This window comes from Tachyglossus aculeatus, chromosome 3 (genome assembly GCF_015852505.1).
Source record: "Tachyglossus aculeatus isolate mTacAcu1 chromosome 3, mTacAcu1.pri, whole genome shotgun sequence".
Taxonomy (NCBI): Eukaryota; Metazoa; Chordata; class Mammalia; order Monotremata; family Tachyglossidae; genus Tachyglossus; species Tachyglossus aculeatus.
In genome coordinates, this window is record NC_052068.1 from 64345983 (window position 1) to 64362805 (window position 16823).

The following is a 16823-nucleotide window of genomic DNA, read 5'->3' on the forward strand; positions in this document are numbered from 1 at the left end:
ATGCTTTCTTGCAAGACTGGTTGTTTGGTTGAAGAGGCGACAGGCTCATTGTTAATAATAACTGGCATTTACATAGCATCCCCAGAGTTAGGTCTAAGCACTTTATCGACTTTATCTTAACCAATTCTTGCCTCCCCAAGAATTGAAAGGCAGGTCCCAGGGCCCTACTACGCTTGGTGCTGCCAAGGGTTTGGGAGTTGACTTTGCCTCCGGCTTCAGTGCTGGAGCAAGGTCTCCCATGGCAAGGTCTCAGAGGTCTGCTCGGGCAAGGACACTTAAACTATCTCAGGGTGGTAGGCTGACGCCTGCTTGCCTGCCTTCTTGTCAGCCTTCCTGCTATCTCCAAGGACCGGACAGGTCTGGGGTGACCTGCGATGGGGGGCTGGCCGGGATACCCAAACTGAGTCCAGATGCTGGGGCAGAAGGGGGAAGGCCACTTCTTCATCCTGACTTTCAGCTTTTCCCAGACATGGAACAGACCAGCCTGCCTCCTTTCAGCTGAAAGCTGCCACTCCTTGACTAGGGCCTTTCTGTCTGGCCACAGGAGCCCCAGGGCTGGGAGAGAGGTGTGGTTCTGATGCTGCCACTTCTCTCTGAGCCCCTGAGGTGCAGCAGCCCATCAGGGGCACCAAAGCTTCAGCCAACGGTAGGCAAGGTGGAAGCGGTTTCCCCGGGCAGCAGCAGGGGAAGAGATGTCATCCACTCTGAGCCCTGTGTTCCTGCTGCTTCTGCCTTAAGTTGGGTTTTTTTCTTTTTACCTCGATTCCAATGTTTGCTTTCTCCTGAAACTGGCCACTGGACCCCTCCCCATTCCTCTCCACTCCTCCCTACCCCCAACGGTTAGCTATTTTTATTGTGTGGATACTATTTAGAGTAATAAACTGGTGAATTTCAGCTCGGTTTCCTTGTCTTGGATGGTGGCAGCCTGGGCTGCAGATGGCAGTGTTTGTGTGGAGTGGTCAGCGGCTCCTACTGGTGTCCTGGCCTAAACATCGAGCCACAGGTGAGTGCTGGTCCCAGGCCACTGAATCCTGTGGCTCCAGGCTCCTGGACTGCCTCTGGCCCATGAGCATGGAATTGGAGTGGCCCCAGGTCTCTTTTAATAATAATGATGACATTTGTTAAGCGCTTACTATGTGCAAAGCACTGTTCTAAGCACTGAGGGGGCGGTACAAGGTGATCAGGTTGTCTCACGAGGGGCTCACAGTCTTAATCCCCATTTTGCAGGTGAGGTAACTAAGGCTCAGAGAAGTTAAGTGACTTGCCCAAGGCCACACAGCTAACTGGCAGAGCGAGAATTCGAACCCATGACCCAGAAGCCCGTGCCCTTTCCACTGAGCCTCGCTGCTTCTCTAAGCTTCACTGAGCCACAGCTGCTTTTCCCACTTCCAGAGCTGCTGTGCCTGGGTGTGGGGGTCAGGGACTGGGGAGGAAGAGAGCAGGGAAGCTGGAGGTGGGGGATGTACACTGGCTGTCTGCTCACTGAGGCCGTGGGCCCTGTTTCTGCTGCCAGGTGTTGCCAGGTTGGGCCAGAGAGCCAAGGTTTCAAAGAGCAAGTGTTGGCCACTGGGCAACCCTGATCTAGACAGACCAGCATGGCTGGGCACTGGGATCACCTGGGCTGTATCCCTGCCTCCTGTTGGGCCAGAGGCCAGGATGGGGCCCTGCTCCCCGGTGAGAAGCAGCATGGCTTAGTGGGTAGAGCACGGATCTGGGAGTGAGAAGGATCTGGACTCTAATGCCAGCTCCAGAGCATGGCTACCATGTGATCTTGGGGAAGTCACTTCACTTCTCTGGGCCACAGTTACCTCAGCTGTAAAATGAGGATTAAGAGTGTGAGCCCCATGTGGGACTGGTACTGTGTCCAACCTAACTTGTATCTGCCCCAGTGCTTAGAACAGCGCTTAGCAAATAGTAAGCACTTAACAAGTACTGTAATTATTATTATTGTCATCACAAGCTGGGTGTCACAGCAGTCAATGGAGCTTTTCCAGGTGTGAGTTAAACCTCAGAGGTAGGGGTAGCGAGGCAGCGGTGTTCCGATTAGATGGGACCAGTTGGAACAAGGATCCCCCACACCTCCCCAACACTTAAGGTCAGTCTACCCCAGAAACTGGGGGTGGAAGAAGAACACCACCAATAGCTTGCCATGCTCTGGAGATGGCAGTGCTGGACATGGGAGAGCTGGACACCATGTAGATCATCCAAACTCATTTCCAAGCCAACTTAATTAATGAGGGACAAAGAGGCGGAGTTGAGTGACAGGCCATCTGGTCCAGGCTCCTGCTTGCCTGCTGGGGAGAGGTCCCAAGAATCAAAATAAAGAACTCCATAGTCCAACAGCCAAGGCTAGGGAAACGGCCCAGGAGGTTTATTCAAAGGTACGGGGCAAATTCACATTAGGTTGAGGTTTCTGTCGGAGGCTGTGCTATCCCATAGACGTGGCTGTAGCTCCAGGAGCTGAGCCCAGTCACCCCAGAGCCCCTGAGCTTCGAGGGGAAACCGAGATTTAAGGGACAGAATTGTAAGCTAGTGACAGGAAGTAGTCACCCATACCTACCCAGCTGTGTCCAGGTTGAATCGTCAACCACAGGCTGCCAAGGTGGGTAGAGTTCTGCTTCCATGATGTGGCAGTGCTCCCCCCCGGCCTGCCTTCCTCAGTCTTCTACCCTGGGCTCATTCTCTTGGCCCCCCAGGGAGGTGACAAGAGGTGGGGCTGAGGTCTTGTCTCTGGTTCTGGTGGTCCTCACTTTTCAGGGGTGGGTGTGGGAGAGGGTAGTAGGGAATGGGTGCCTAGGCCAGAGTCACAGCCACCTGCTCGATGAAACTGGCCAGATTGATATCCCGCTCTGACAGACCTGCACACTCGTGGGTGCTCAGGGTGATGTGGACCTGAAACAAACAAACAGGCCTGAATCAGCACCCTTCCTTCACTCCTGGACCTGACCCAGCCCTGCCCTGTCCAGCTCATCCCATCTCAACCCTTCTTGGCCCGTGGGCTTTGCCTGCAGGGGAAGGAAGGAGGGGTCTTCAGCTCAACAGAAGCACCAAGAATGGAGATGAGAGAAAGTGGATGCTTCTCCGTGCTGGAGGGTTTATCTACGGTGGTGTTAAAGTAAGGGGAAGTGTTTCCACCCCGCCACTGGGGCCCTGAGAAAGTTCCTTAAGCTTGAGCCCGCTCACCCCTGTGCGGTCACTCAGTCTCGGGGAGCCCATGGATGCCCCCACCCGGCTTTGGGCCAGCAGCTGAACGGGGAGAATGGTGGGAATTGGGAGGGATGGAATCCAGGCAGGGAGGTTCCACAATCTCCCTGGGCCTAGACCCTCAGTTTTCCCCATCTGTGAAATGGACGGTTAAACTGGCCTCCAAACCTTTGTCTCTAATGATAGGTCAGCACCGGACCTGGCTTGGATGAGCTGCCTTCAGCATCCCTTACCTTGTTGTAGACATTGAACCACTCGGGGTGATGATCCAGCTTTTCAGCCTGCAGAGCCACCCTGGTCATGAACCCGAATGCCTGTGGGAGGGGGAATCCTGGTGGTTAGGGGGTGCTGGGTGGTAGTGATGCTCACCCCCCTCCCCCACCAGCAGCCAGGGCCTCTGCAAGTGCCCACCCCACCCACCTTCTCCCAGGCTTGGGTTGGAGGAATGGAGAAGCCCTGGGCCATGCCTTTCAAGGCCACCTCAGGGGCTGGGTCAAATGATCTAGGGAGGCAAAAAAGGAGGCTTCAAGTCCCTTGGTTGAAAGAGACTTCAAGAGATCAGCTAATCCTCCTGCCCCGAGGAGGGCTCCCACTTCAACCATCCCACAGGGAGAACTTAAAGACCCTTGGAAACGAGGCTCCACAATCTCACTAGGCCTAGCCCCTCAGTTTTCCCCATCTGTGAAATGGACAGTTAAACTGGCCTCCAAACCTCTGTTCCTAATAATAATTAAAAATAATTGTGGCATTTAAGTACTTTCTCTGTGCCAAGCAGTGTATTAAACGTTGGGGGAGATACAAGATAATTGGGTAAGATAGGGTCCCTGTGCCACATGGGGTTCACAGTCTAAGGGGAAGGAGGACAGGTTTTTTAACTCCCATTTCACAGATGAAGAAACTGAGGCCCAGAGAAGCTACGTGACTTGCCCAAGTTCATACAGCCGAGCTGGGACTAGAATCTAGGTCCCGTGACTTCCAAGTCTGTGCCACAAGGACATGCTGCTTCTTTCACGGGTGTATGTCAGCTGGGCAGGGTGGTTTCCAATTTGGACCTTTTAGACCTGATGAGAAGCTCTGGGAGCAGGGCCAAATGAGTGACACCCACTAAGGGGTGGGGGGTAGGGGAGAAGAAGCCACCCACAGCTGGTAACATAGTGTGGGAGGGGAGCTGGTGTCCGTGATCTCGGCCGGAAGGCAATGCCGGAGGAATTCCGGCAGATTTGAACTTCAGCCGGTCAGAGTCCCCTCTGTGGGGCCTCGGGCTGAGCCAGGAGGGTTGGGGCCTGGGTCCAGGGACCCTGGCTTCATATACCCTATTGAAATCCTTGAAATGGAACTGTTTGAAGATGGCATCCCGGTCCTGCAGCTCATTCCAGCCCACGGCCCGCAGGTTGGGCAGCAGCTGGTCCCTCTCCTCCGCACTCAGTCTGTGGGCTTTTCCCGCCTGGGGAAAGAGTAGAGAGGGTGAAGGGGAGTGGAGTCCCAGGAACCGGATGACGGCAGCGTGTCTGAGGGCCACCCCTGACCTCAGACAATAGACTGGCGCTTCCCCTTCCCCGCTGCAAACTTTTCATCTGCTGTCAGAGTGGCGGCGACGGCCAGCTGGAGAGACATAGGTGATGCCATTGGCTTGGCTGCTGGCCTGCTGCGGGACCGGGCCAAATCTTGGCCCCGATCTGTACCTCAGTTTCCCCATCTGTACTTGGGGCAGGAATGAGAGCAAAGTGTTTCAGCTTTCATGCCTGCAGGGAGCTAGGAGTATGGGAAAACTCACTACCTTGTCCCCTTCCCCCTTGCTTCTCCCTGGAACCCCCGGAGGCCACGAAGCCAGCCCTGATTCCTTAGCAGCTGCACCAGTTCCCAGCTGTGCCCTGACAGTGCCCTCTAGATGGTTGAGCTCTGGGGCCACACAGGAGTTGGGCTGACTGAGGGGGCATGGAGTCCGGTGGAGGGTAAACAGCCGGTTGCCCCACAGTGGAGTGGCCCTCTCCAATTTCTTCTGCTGGCCGGTGCCTGGAGGCAGGGGGTTGGACCAGATGGCCTTCAGGCTCTTAAACCCTGTTCCAGCTGCTCTCCTGTACTGTGTGCAGAGAAATGTGTTAAAGCACTTGTGAGAGTGCAATAGGATTAATGGAAGGAGTTTACAGCAGGCAGGAAATCTGCCCAAGACACAGCTGAGAAAGAGGGGAGTGGATATGGGGGATAAAGGGAGTTGGGAAGATGAGGTTCGCAGGGAATGTGTCTGTTACACTGTACTCTCCCAAGCACTTATTACAGTGCTGTGCACACAGTACGTGCTCAATAAATAAGATTAACTGACAGACAGACTGTACTAAGTGCTTGGAAGCCCCCATGTTAACGGCACAAGATCTCTCAGTAGGCATCTCTCTTCCCCCACCACCCTGGAAGCCCCTTCCCCCACAAAGCCCTTGGAAACCTACCAGATCTGGGAGCAGTTCCCCGTCTCTTATCAACCCTGCCCCACCTCCCTGGGGTCACATGCCCAGAGAGCTGGACAGAGGACCCTGAGCAGAAAGGCTCAAACTGCTTTTTTCCTTTGGGGGCGTGGGGTCTCACTGGAGGTCACTCAGGGAGCCTGCACCAAGGTCTCTGGGTCTTTGACCTCCCCAAGGCCGCTGCCTCTGCCTGGGCTGGGTTGTGCAAGTGGCCAGTTCTGGTGACCTGTACTCTTGACACAACTGGAGGGTGGAGAGGTTGGATGGGACATCTGCTGGAGAGTGAGGACATTTTAGGCCTGTTTTTCTTCTCCTCCAGGAGATGTTTTTCCTCCTCCTCCCTTCCTCCCCTCCCCCACCCCTGCTCCTGCCCTGTGGCTTAGGCTGGAGCTGTCAGGGCCAATGCAGCATAAACATGTATCCTGGAAGCCCCATCCGTGCCCTTCCATTAGGATGGCCGGATATGCTGGGTCCGGGTTTCTTAGCAACCTGCAGCACCGACTTGGTTGCCAGGACCTCAGTGGCAGGCTCAGTAACTGCTTTCTGGATGTTTGTGGAGAGGGAAAGGGGCAGGAAGGATCCCAGGGATGAAATAAGGCCAAGGAAGTGCCCTGGACTGCCCCAGCGTCGCCTGGGACTGCGGGAAAAGCTCTTGTCCCCATTTGGAGGGAGTCTGGGTAAGAACTATCTCAGCCCAGGGGCCACTGGGCGGATGGAAAGGGAGAGTCCTGGGCCTGGTGAAATATGGTTTGGGTTCAGTCCTCCTGCCTTTATTCAATCATATTTATTGAATGCTTACTGTGTACAAAGCACTGTATTAAGTGCTTGGGAGAATACAATATAACAACAGTCACATTACTGCCCACAACAAGCGCACAGCCTTCAAGTCAGGACCCTCTGCCCTGGGACCAGCCCTTTAGCCTGAGCCACCTCTTGCTTCAGCAATCACACTTTGAGCCCCACCAGGCCCCAAACAAACACATTCAACCCTCATGGAATCTCCCTACAAACCTCCATCCCACCTTACAGCCACAGGCACAGACACACAAACTCCGGATGTGGGGGCAATCTGAGGGCCTCAAAGGAAGCCTGTTCTGTAGGTATGGGCCAAGACCACCTGATGCAGCCACGCCTGCCACCCCCACCTCCCTCCCTCAATCAGTGGTATTTAGTGAGAACTTACTGTGTGCAGAGCACTGTACTAAGCACTGCCTTGTTCCCAGGCCTTGTATACCCTCCCACCTCTCCCCACCTACCCCAAAACCCCCACCGAAAACCTGCAGCTCTTCCACTTCCACTCTCCTCCCTCCTTTTGGAAAAATCAAGATTCAAGTCTAGGGCCCTGCTCCCTTCCTCTTCAGCCCTGGGTCTGGCTCCCATTCTCTGCAGCCCAGGGCCCTGCTCCCCTCCTCTCCAGCCCAGGGCCCAGCTCCCCTCCTCTCCAGCCCAGGGTCTGGCTCCCCTTCTCTGCAGCCCAGGGCCCTGCTCCCTTCCTCCCCAGCCCAGGGTCTGGCTCCCCTTCTCTGCAGCCCAGGGCCCTGCTCCTCTCCAGCCCAGGGTATGGCTCCCCTTCTCTGCAGCCCAGGGCCCTGCTCCCTTCCTCTCCAGCCCAGGGTCTGGCTCCCCTTCTCTGCAGCCCAGGGCCCTGCTCCCCTCCTCTCCAGCCAAAGTCCGGCTTCCCTCCTCTCCAGTCCCGGCTCCCCTCCTCTCCAACCCAGGGCCCTGTTCCCCTCCTCTCCAGTCTCCTCAGCCCGCTGCCCAGGCAGATCCCACCTCCCGATTCCCAGGGGAGGAGGGTGGCAGAATGCGGGCGGGGAGAAGCTTTGAAAGGGCTGATGTGCCTGACCTGGGGATGACCTCCCACCTCCTTCCTGACCTCCCCTCCTTCCCTGTCCCCGCCCTCACCCTCTGGGTTACACCCAGGGGCCGGCTGGCGGCCCAGGCTTACCATGCCCACAGGAGGGCGAGCAGGCAGGGCAGGGCAGGAGACGGGTAGGGGCAGACCTCGGGGAGCCGCAGCGCTGGACAGGGAGAAACACTGGCGGAGGCGGACCCTCCTCTTCGGACCGGCGGGCGTGGAGGGGAGGAGGAGGAGGAGGAGGAGGAAGAAGAGAAGAGGGGAGGGGCGGGCCAGGAGGAAGAGAGGAGGGTCCGAGGGTTAAGTCCTCCCACCACAAACAGCTGCCGAATTTGCAGGGCCAGCCGGGGCAGGAGATCCGCTCCTTTGCTCACGGGCCAAGCTTGGGGAAGGGGAGGCAATTCTGCTGGGCCCCGGAAAGGGTCTCAGCATCCCCTCCCCATAGTCCTCCTCCTCCGGATCGAGAAAGAGAAAGCCGGGCGGGCTCTCTGATCCGTTCGGCTGCAGTTAATGGTTAACAGGCTGGGCCTGGCCGCCTGCTCCTTTTCCCTGTTTATGACGCTCTTCCCAGTTCTCCTTGGATTCCAGCCCGGCTCCCGGATTTGGGGGCTGGTCCTGATCAGCTGGGAGGGGCTGCTAGCCTTTTGGAAGCCTGGAATTCATTCATTCATTCAATCGTATTTATTGAGCACTTACTGTGTGCAGAGCAGTGTACTAAGCGCTTGGGAGAGTACAACTCGGCAACATGCAGAGAAGGTCCTTACCCAACAACGGGATCACAGTCTAGGAGGGGGAGACAGACAACAGAACAAAACATAAGATGCAAACTCCTTGTGTTCAGGGAACATGTCTGCCAACTCTGTTGTATAGTAATAACGATAATAATAATTAGGGTATTCATTAAGCGCTTAGTATGTGCCAGGCACTGTTCTGAGCCCTGGGGTGGATGCAACCAAATCAGCTTGGACACAATCCCTGTCCCACGTGGGGCTCTCTCCCAAGTGTTTAATAGATAGCAGTGATTAACTGTGAGAACGCTAGACTGTAAATTCATTATAGGCAGGGAACGTGTCTGCTAATTATATTGTATTGCACTCTCCCAGAGGCTTAGTATAGTGCTCTGCATGTAGTAAGCACTCAGTAATAATAATAGTAATTATGGTATTTGTTAAGCACTTATTATGTGCCAGGCACTGTACTAAGCATTGAGGTGGATACAAGGAAATCAGGTTGGATGCAGTCTCTGTCCCACGGCTCACTGTCTCAATCTCCATTTTACAGATAAGGTAACTGAGGCACAGGGAAGTGAAGTGAGTTGTCCAAGGTCACACAGCAGACAAGTGTCAGAGTCAGGATTGGAACCCGTGACCTTCTGGCTCCCAGGCCCGTGTTCTACATTAATAATAATGATGGTATTTGTTAAGCATTTACTATGTGCGAAGCACTGTTCTAAGCACTGGGGGGGATACAAGGTTATCAGGCTGTCCCACACGGGGCTCACAGTCTTCATCCTCATTTTACAGATGAGGAGACTGAGGCACAGAGAAGTGAAGTGACTTGCCCAAAGTCACACAGCTGACAAGTGGCAGAGCTGGGATTAGAACCCATGACCTCTGACTCCCAAGCCCATGCTCTATCCCCTAAGCCGTGCTGCTTTCCAATAAATATGATTGATTGATTAATCAATTGATTGCCTTGAGCACTTGGGATCTTCAGTGGCCCAAGGCATGTGGCAAACAGCCTGCTCAGAAGCAATGGAAATCATCCCCTGCCCTGTGTGGCCAGGGGGAGGACTATAGCTGGATGAGCCCAACTTCAGCAGCAGAAGAGACACAGAGGTCAGAGTGGACCAAAAGCAGAAAGGTGCAATTCTTCAAAAAATCCAAATAATATAATGATAACCCATTCACTGAATTGGCAGAGATGGCTTAGTTGTCCAAAGCATTGTGCTACTATGTCTCATTTTTTTTCCTTGCACTATCCCTGGCAGGAAATTGAGGCATATAGTAGGTTAGTAACCTGATCCTAGCTCACACAACAGGCTAGAGGCCCATTTAGGACTAGATGCCAGAATCGTTAATATTACTATTATTATTGTTTTATTACGTTTGTTAAGCACTCACTATGTGTCAAGTACTGTTGTAATTACTGGAGGTAGGTACAAATTAATTGTTAGACCCTTTCCCTGTCCCACAGGGGGCTCAAAGTTTAAGTACAAGGAAGAACAAGCATTAAATCCACATTTTACAGATAATTATAAATAGTTCATTCAATCATATTTATTAAGCACTTACTGTGTGCAGAACACTGTACTAATCACTAGGGAAAGCATAATACTACAATAAAGAGTGACAATCCCTGCCCACTATGTGCTCACAGCCTAGAGTGGGTTAATAATATATAATAAATTATAAATAATAGCATTAAGCACTTACTATGTGCCAAACACTGTACTAAATACTGGGGTAGGTACAAGATAATCAGGTCCCAAATGGGCTTCACAGCCTAGGTAGGAGGGAGAACAGATATTGAATCCCCATTTTGCAGATGAGGGAACTGAGGCACAGAGAAGTGAAATGACTTGCACAAGGTCACACAGCAGACAAGTGGCAGAGTTAGGATTGGAACTCAGGTCGTCTGACTTACAGGCCCAGGCTCTTTCCACTAGGCCACATTGCTTCTTTTCTAATGAGATGAGACTTCCAGGAGATTTTCTTTTTCCCCAGGAAATCCCACTGCCTTCCAAGACCAAAGCTTGCATTTGCCAGAACCTTCCATCTTTCCACTTCCAGGTCAGACTGTGTCTGAGCTGATTGACTTGTACTTACCCCAGCACTTAGATCAGTGCTTGACACACAGTAAGCACTTAGCAAATACCATCGTAATCATTCATTTATTCAATTGTATTTATTGAGCGCTTACTGCGTTCAAAGCACTGTACTAAGCAGTTGGGAGAGTACAATACAACAATATTACCAACGTCATTATCACCACCATGCATTGGTCAGGCCAGGCCCAAATTCTGAGGTCTTGGTCCAGCTTTGGTTATTGCATTTAAAAGGAGGAAGAGAAAGCATAAAGCATCCAGAGAAAAGAGGCACAAATGACCAGAAGGATGAAAAATCACTCCTGTGAGCTACCATTAAAGAAACTGGGGATGTTTAGGGATGCCCAAGGATAGGGGTGGCCTGCACCATGCAGTCGGGGGCATTAGTCAAAGAGGAAAGCTTTTGAGCCAGACTTTGGTTAGTGAATCAATCTACAGTATTCATTAAGCACCTGCTGTGGACAGAGCCCTGTACCAAGTGCTTGGAAGAGCACAATAGAGTTAGTAAACAATTGAAATAGATTCAGGGTGACCTTTCAGAATGGTGAGTAAGGGACCTATGCTTCCAGCCAACAGGTCTTGCCAGAGCTTCTGCGTGTCCTGGTTTTCTCTTGGCTCTGTTGCCTTAGAGAAGCAGAGTGGCTCAATGGAAAGAGCCCGGGCTTTGGAGTCAGAGGTCATGGGTTCAAATCCTGGCTCCACCAATTGTCAGCTGTGTGACTTTGGACAAGTCACTTAACTGTGCCTCAGTTACCTCATCTGTAAAATGGGGATTAAGACTGTGAGCACCTGTGGGACAACCTCATCACCTTGACCTCCCCAGCTCTTAGAACAGTGCTTTGCACATAGTAAGCACTTAACAAATGCCATCATTATTATTATTCACCCTAGGGCAGTGTATCAATATATTAAGTCCTGCTATGAGTCCAGTGGAAAAAGCACGGCTCAGGAGACCTGGATTCTAGTCCTGGCTCCACTTCTGGGGGCTCTGCCACCAGCCATGAAAATGTCTGACTTAAGAACCACCTAGGGACTTCCATGATAATAATAATAATGATGGCATTTGTTAAGCGCTTACTATGTGCAAAGCACTGCTCTACGTGCTGGGGAGGATATAAGGTGATCAGGTTGTCCCACGAACAACCCTGAAAAAGAGCTGGCTGACATGGTCAGGAAACACAATAGCAGTGATAGAGATAACTGCCTTCAGGGTCACCGTTGACCCCTCACCCATGTCCTGCCTCTGTCCTGAAACACCCTCCCTCCTTAAATCAATGAGTCTCCCCACCTTCAAAGCCTTATTGAAGGCACATCACCTCCAAGAGGTCTTCCCTGACTAAGTCCCCCTTTCCTCTTCTCCCCCTCCCTTCTGTCACCCTGACTTGCTCCCTTTATTCATCACCCTCTCCCAGCCCCACAGCACTTATGTACATATCTGTAATTTATTTATATTAGTGTCTGTCCCCACCTCTAGACTGTAAGCTCATTGTGGGCAGGGATTGTTTCTGTTTATTCTTATATTGTATTCTCCCATGCACTTAGTATGGAGAAGCAGCATGGCTCAGAGGAAAGAGCACAGGCTTGGGAATCAGAGGCTGTGGGTTCTAATCCCGGCTCCGCCACTTAATAAGGATAATAATAATGGTATTTATTAAGCACTTACTATGTGCCAAGCACTGTTCTAAGCGCTGGGACTTTCAGCTGTATGAGTTTGGGCAAGTCACAACTTCTCTGTGCCTTAGTTCCCTCATCTGTAAAATGGGAATTAAGACTGTGAGCCCCATGTGGGACAACCTGAATGCCTTGTATCCCCCCAGCACTTAGAACAGTGCTTGGCACATAGTAAGTGCTTAACAAATGCCATTATTATTATTATTATTATTACAGTGCTCTGTATACAGTAAATGCTCAAAAAATTGAATGAATGCTCAAAAAATTGAATGAATGAATGAATGAACAAACCCCATGGCATCTCTGCTATGCTGTTGTCACTCCAGCTGAAACATGGTTCCTGTTCATTATTATTTTATTATTAAGTATAATTAATAATAACAATAGTGGTATTTATTTAGCACTTACCTGGTTCTTCAGACCAGGGCTGGTGGGAGTTGGGGGTGGGTCCCCTGTTTGGAGAATCCATTTGGCTTAGTGGATAGAGCACGAGCTTGGAAGTCAGAAGGACCTGGATTCTAATCCCAGTTTTGCCACATGTCTGCTGTGTGACCTTGGTCAAGTCATTTAACTTCTAGACCTCAGTTACCTCATCTATAAAATGGAAACTAAGAGTGTGAGCTTTATACGGGACAGGGACTATGTCCAACCTCACTACCTTTATCTACCCCAGTGTTTAGAACAGTGCTTGGCACATAATTAGTGCTTAATGAGTACTACTACTATTATTATTATTATTATTATATGCCAAGCCCTCCTTTCCCCTACTCACTCTCCCTTCTGCATTGCCTCTGCACTTGGATCAGTACCCAGTAAGTATTTGATATTCATCCCACCCAAGCCTTATAGCACTTGCATATATATTTTTATAATTTTGTCCATTTCCCCTGTCTGTAATTGATTCAAAACCTCTCTCTAGGCTGTAGAGAGGGTGCCCTTGTAGGTAGGGATCATATCCAGCACTTAGTACAGTGGCTCCAGTGCTTAGTACAGTGCCTGGCACACAGTAAGTACTTAACAAATACCATTATTATTATTCTCTGCCAATTCTGTTGTATTGTACTTCACCAAGCAGTCAGTACAGGGTTCTATACACAGTACGTGCTCAGTAAATACCTTGGATTGATTAATGTAATCGATAAAATGGGTTGTCCCAGCAGCCCACCCTCTGTCTTGCTTTAAGCACAGATTTGTCCAGCAGAAGCAGATGGAGGATATGAAATTGCTCAGAAAGTTGATTACTCTGAATAAGCAGCCTCTTTATTCTTGGTTTGTCCTGCTCCACAGGCAGCTCTTGCTAGCCTAGGTCCCCACTGGACCCTGATTGAGCATCTGCTATGCTGCACCAGCCCTGCTTTCTGAATCTACTCTTCCCCCCCCCCCCCGTCCCCCTTCCCATCCTCATCCCCATTTCAGTCTTGTCATCACATGCCTCTGCAGAGTCTGAGCAACTGCCTGCCCCTACCCTACCACCAGCTCACCCATGATGTCCTAGCCTGTACATGGAGAAGCTGAGGCTCAGAGAGGAAAAGTCAATTCTCTGAGGTCACACAGCAAGGAAAATTCCAGATTAGAACTCCAGCCTCCTGCCAGCCCACCCTCCTAGCTCTTTCTACCACTCACAGCTGAGAAATGCCTATTTGGCAGGAAGCTTACTTCTTTTTCAGGTAAACGTACAGTCAGTCAGTCAGTCATATTTATTGAGTACTTACTGTGTGCAGAACACTGTACTAAGCGCTTGGAAGAGTACAATACAAACACTAAACAGATACATGCCTTGCCACAACGAGTTTACAGTCTAAGGGGGAAGATACCAGCTCATCAGATTGGACACAATCCCCGTCCCACATGGGGCTCACAGTCTTAATCCCCATTTTACAGATAAAGTAACTGAGGCACAGAGAAGTTCATGTGACTTGCCCAAAGTCACACAGCAGACAAGTGCAAACAGGAAGCACACAAGCAGTAGGCACTCAATAAATACTTCTCTGTGTCTCAGTTACCTCATTAGTAAAATGGGGATTAAGACTGTGAGCCCCACGTGGGGCAACCTGATTACCTTGTATCTACCCCAGCGCTTAGGACAGTACTTGGCATATAGAAAGCGCTTAACAAAACCATCATCATCAGATACTATTGACTGATTGGGCAGGGGTCAGAGTCAGGACTATTTGGACTAAGAGGGATGAGAGACATTTTTCTCCACTGATCTAACCTATCCTTCTCTGTCTACCTGCTTCTACCTAGAGAAGCAGCGTGGCTCAGTGGAAAGAGCCTGGGCTTTGGAGTCAGAGGTCATGGGTTCGAATCCCGGCTCCACCACAAGTCTGCTGTGTGACCTTGGGCAAGTCACTTAACTCCTCTGAGCCTCAGTTACCTCATCTGTAAAAATGGGGATTGACTGTGAGCCCCACGTGGGACAACTTGATCACATTGTATCCCCCCCCCCCAGCGCTTAGAACAGTGCTTTGCACATAGTAAGCGCTTAACAAATGCCATTACTACTATCCTACCTGTTCCCTGTCTCTCCAAACTGTACAAACCCCAGAAGGCTGGGATTCCTGCCCCACTTGGAGAGTGTTGAGCCCACGAAGATGGCTTGTCCATGGAGCTCGCTAGGGTCCTCACAGGTAAAAATCAGAGTGTTAATGGCAGCAGGTGGAATGGACTATCTGGAAGGGCTGCAACTGTAGCTGCTGCTGAGAGGAGCAGCCAACCTCCTGCCATGAAAATGAGGTGGAGAGGAGTAACTAACACTTATGACCTCTCACTCATGTCCTCCCTCTGGTCTGGAACTCCTTCCCTCTTCACACTGGCAGACCATCACTCTCCCCCTCTTCATATCCCTCCCCAAAATCTCATCTTCTCCAAGAAGCCTTTCCTAAGCACACACTTCTCCTATTTGCCCTCCTTTCTTCTCTGCTTATGAGCTTGGGTCTGTTACTCTTCAACACTTTGATTTTCTCCCCGCCCCCACAGCAGTTATGTACGTATCCATTTATAATTTACTTTAAGATCTGTTTCTCCCTCTAATCTTGTCTGTAAATTCCTTGTGGGTAGAGAATACAGTGCTCTGCACAAAGAAATCTCTCCACAAATACTATCCATCGACCGATTGATTGATTGATCTACCTGCAATTTCCTGGCAAATTCAAGTTTGGAAGCTAGAGTTTCTGCTCTGCAGAAGAGGCATGGCGTAGTGGATAGAGCATTCATTCATTCATTCAATCGTATTTATTGTGCGCTTACTGTGTGCAGAGCACTGTACTAAGCGCTTGGGAAGTACAAGTTGGCAAGTAGAGCACAGACCTGGGAGTCAGAAGGTCATGGGTTCTAATCCCAGCTCTACCACTTGTCTGCTGTGTGACCTTGGGCAAGTCACTTCACTTCTCTGGGCCTCTGTAAAATGGGGATTGAGATTGTGAGCCCCACATGGGACAGGGACTATGTCTAACCTGATTTGCTCGTATCAACTCCAACACTTTATGCAGTGCCTGGCACATAGTAAGTGTTTAACAAATACCACAATTATTATTCAGCACTTAGAACAGTGCTTGGTATATAGTAAGTGCTTAACACATGCCATTATTATTTTATTATTATTATTTCAGTCTGATAATCTTGCATTTACTCCAATGCTTGGTACCAAGTAGGTGCTTAATAAGTACCAATTAAAAAAAAGTTTGGGGGAAGGAACCACATCAGTTTGGCTAAACTGATGAGCTAAAACTGCTTAACATATGGCTAATTGGAAGCTTATGGTTATTTGAGATTGAAGGGTTTGCTCTGCTGATTCAGGATTTTAGTAGTACAGGCAGTGTTTCTTAAGGGTCCGTTTGGTTCAATGCACTGTACTAGGTTCTTAGGAAATACGGAATAATCAATCAATCAATCAAGCAATTGTATTTATTGAGCACTTTCTGTGTGCAGAGCACTGTACTAAGCGCTTGGGAAGTACAAATTGGCAACATATAGAGACAGTCCCTACCCAATAAAAAGTGATATGTTCCCTGTCTGCAAGGAGTTTGCATTGTAACAGGTGATTGATGTTAAAACTAATCAGGAATCTTGGTCAATGTTTGATGGTCAAACATGTGGTTTATGGTGATGGCTGAAACAATTTTTTTTCTGACGTTAAAAAGTGTTTATAATGTACAAGGCAAAAGACACTGATTCAGCTACAGACCCTGCCTGACCTTCCAGGAATTACAGTCTATGTTGCTGGGGGAAGGTGATACATGGGGATAGAAAACAGGGTAAATAGAGCAAAAGCAGCAATTTTTAAATAAAATAGTATTTGTTAAGTACTTACTATAATAATAATGGCATATATTAAGTGCTTACTATGTGTAAAGCACTGTTCTAAGCGCTGGGGGAATACAAGGTGATAAGGTTGTCCCACGGGGGGCTCACAGTCAATCCCCATTTTACAGATGAGGGAACTGAGGCACAGAGAAGTGAAGTGACTTGCCCAAAGTCACACAGCTGACAGTTGGCAGAGTGGGGATTTGAACCCATGACCACTGACTCCAAAGCCTGGGCTTTTTTCCGCTGAGCCATGCTGCTTCTCATGTGTACCATTACGGTGTACCAGGCACTATATTAAGTGCTGGGGTAGGTACAAGCTAATCGGGGTTGGACTCCGTCCATGTCCCACATTAGTTTCAAAGTCTTAATCCCTACTTTACAGATGAGGTAACTGAGGCACAGAGAAGTTAAGTGACTTGTCTGCGGTGACAAAGCAGATATGTGGCAGAGTCAGGATTAGAACCCAGGTCCTCTGACTCGTAGGCCCGGGATTTTTCCA

The 16823-nt window shown here is 50.2% G+C and overlaps 1 protein-coding gene across 1 annotated transcript; it reads right to left on the bottom strand.

Moving 5' to 3' along the window:
* Positions 1-2342: 2342 nt before the first annotated feature.
* PCBD1 (pterin-4 alpha-carbinolamine dehydratase 1) lies at positions 2343-7996 on the bottom strand. The gene is made up of 4 exons (XM_038743839.1): positions 7609-7996; positions 4517-4648; positions 3438-3518; positions 2343-2892 (listed from the first exon to the last, which is right to left on the bottom strand). The coding sequence occupies exons 1-4, from the start codon at positions 7609-7611 to the stop codon at positions 2794-2796; spliced, it is 315 nt and encodes a 104-aa protein (XP_038599767.1). The 5' UTR covers positions 7612-7996; the 3' UTR covers positions 2343-2793.
* Positions 7997-16823: the final 8827 nt, after the last annotated feature.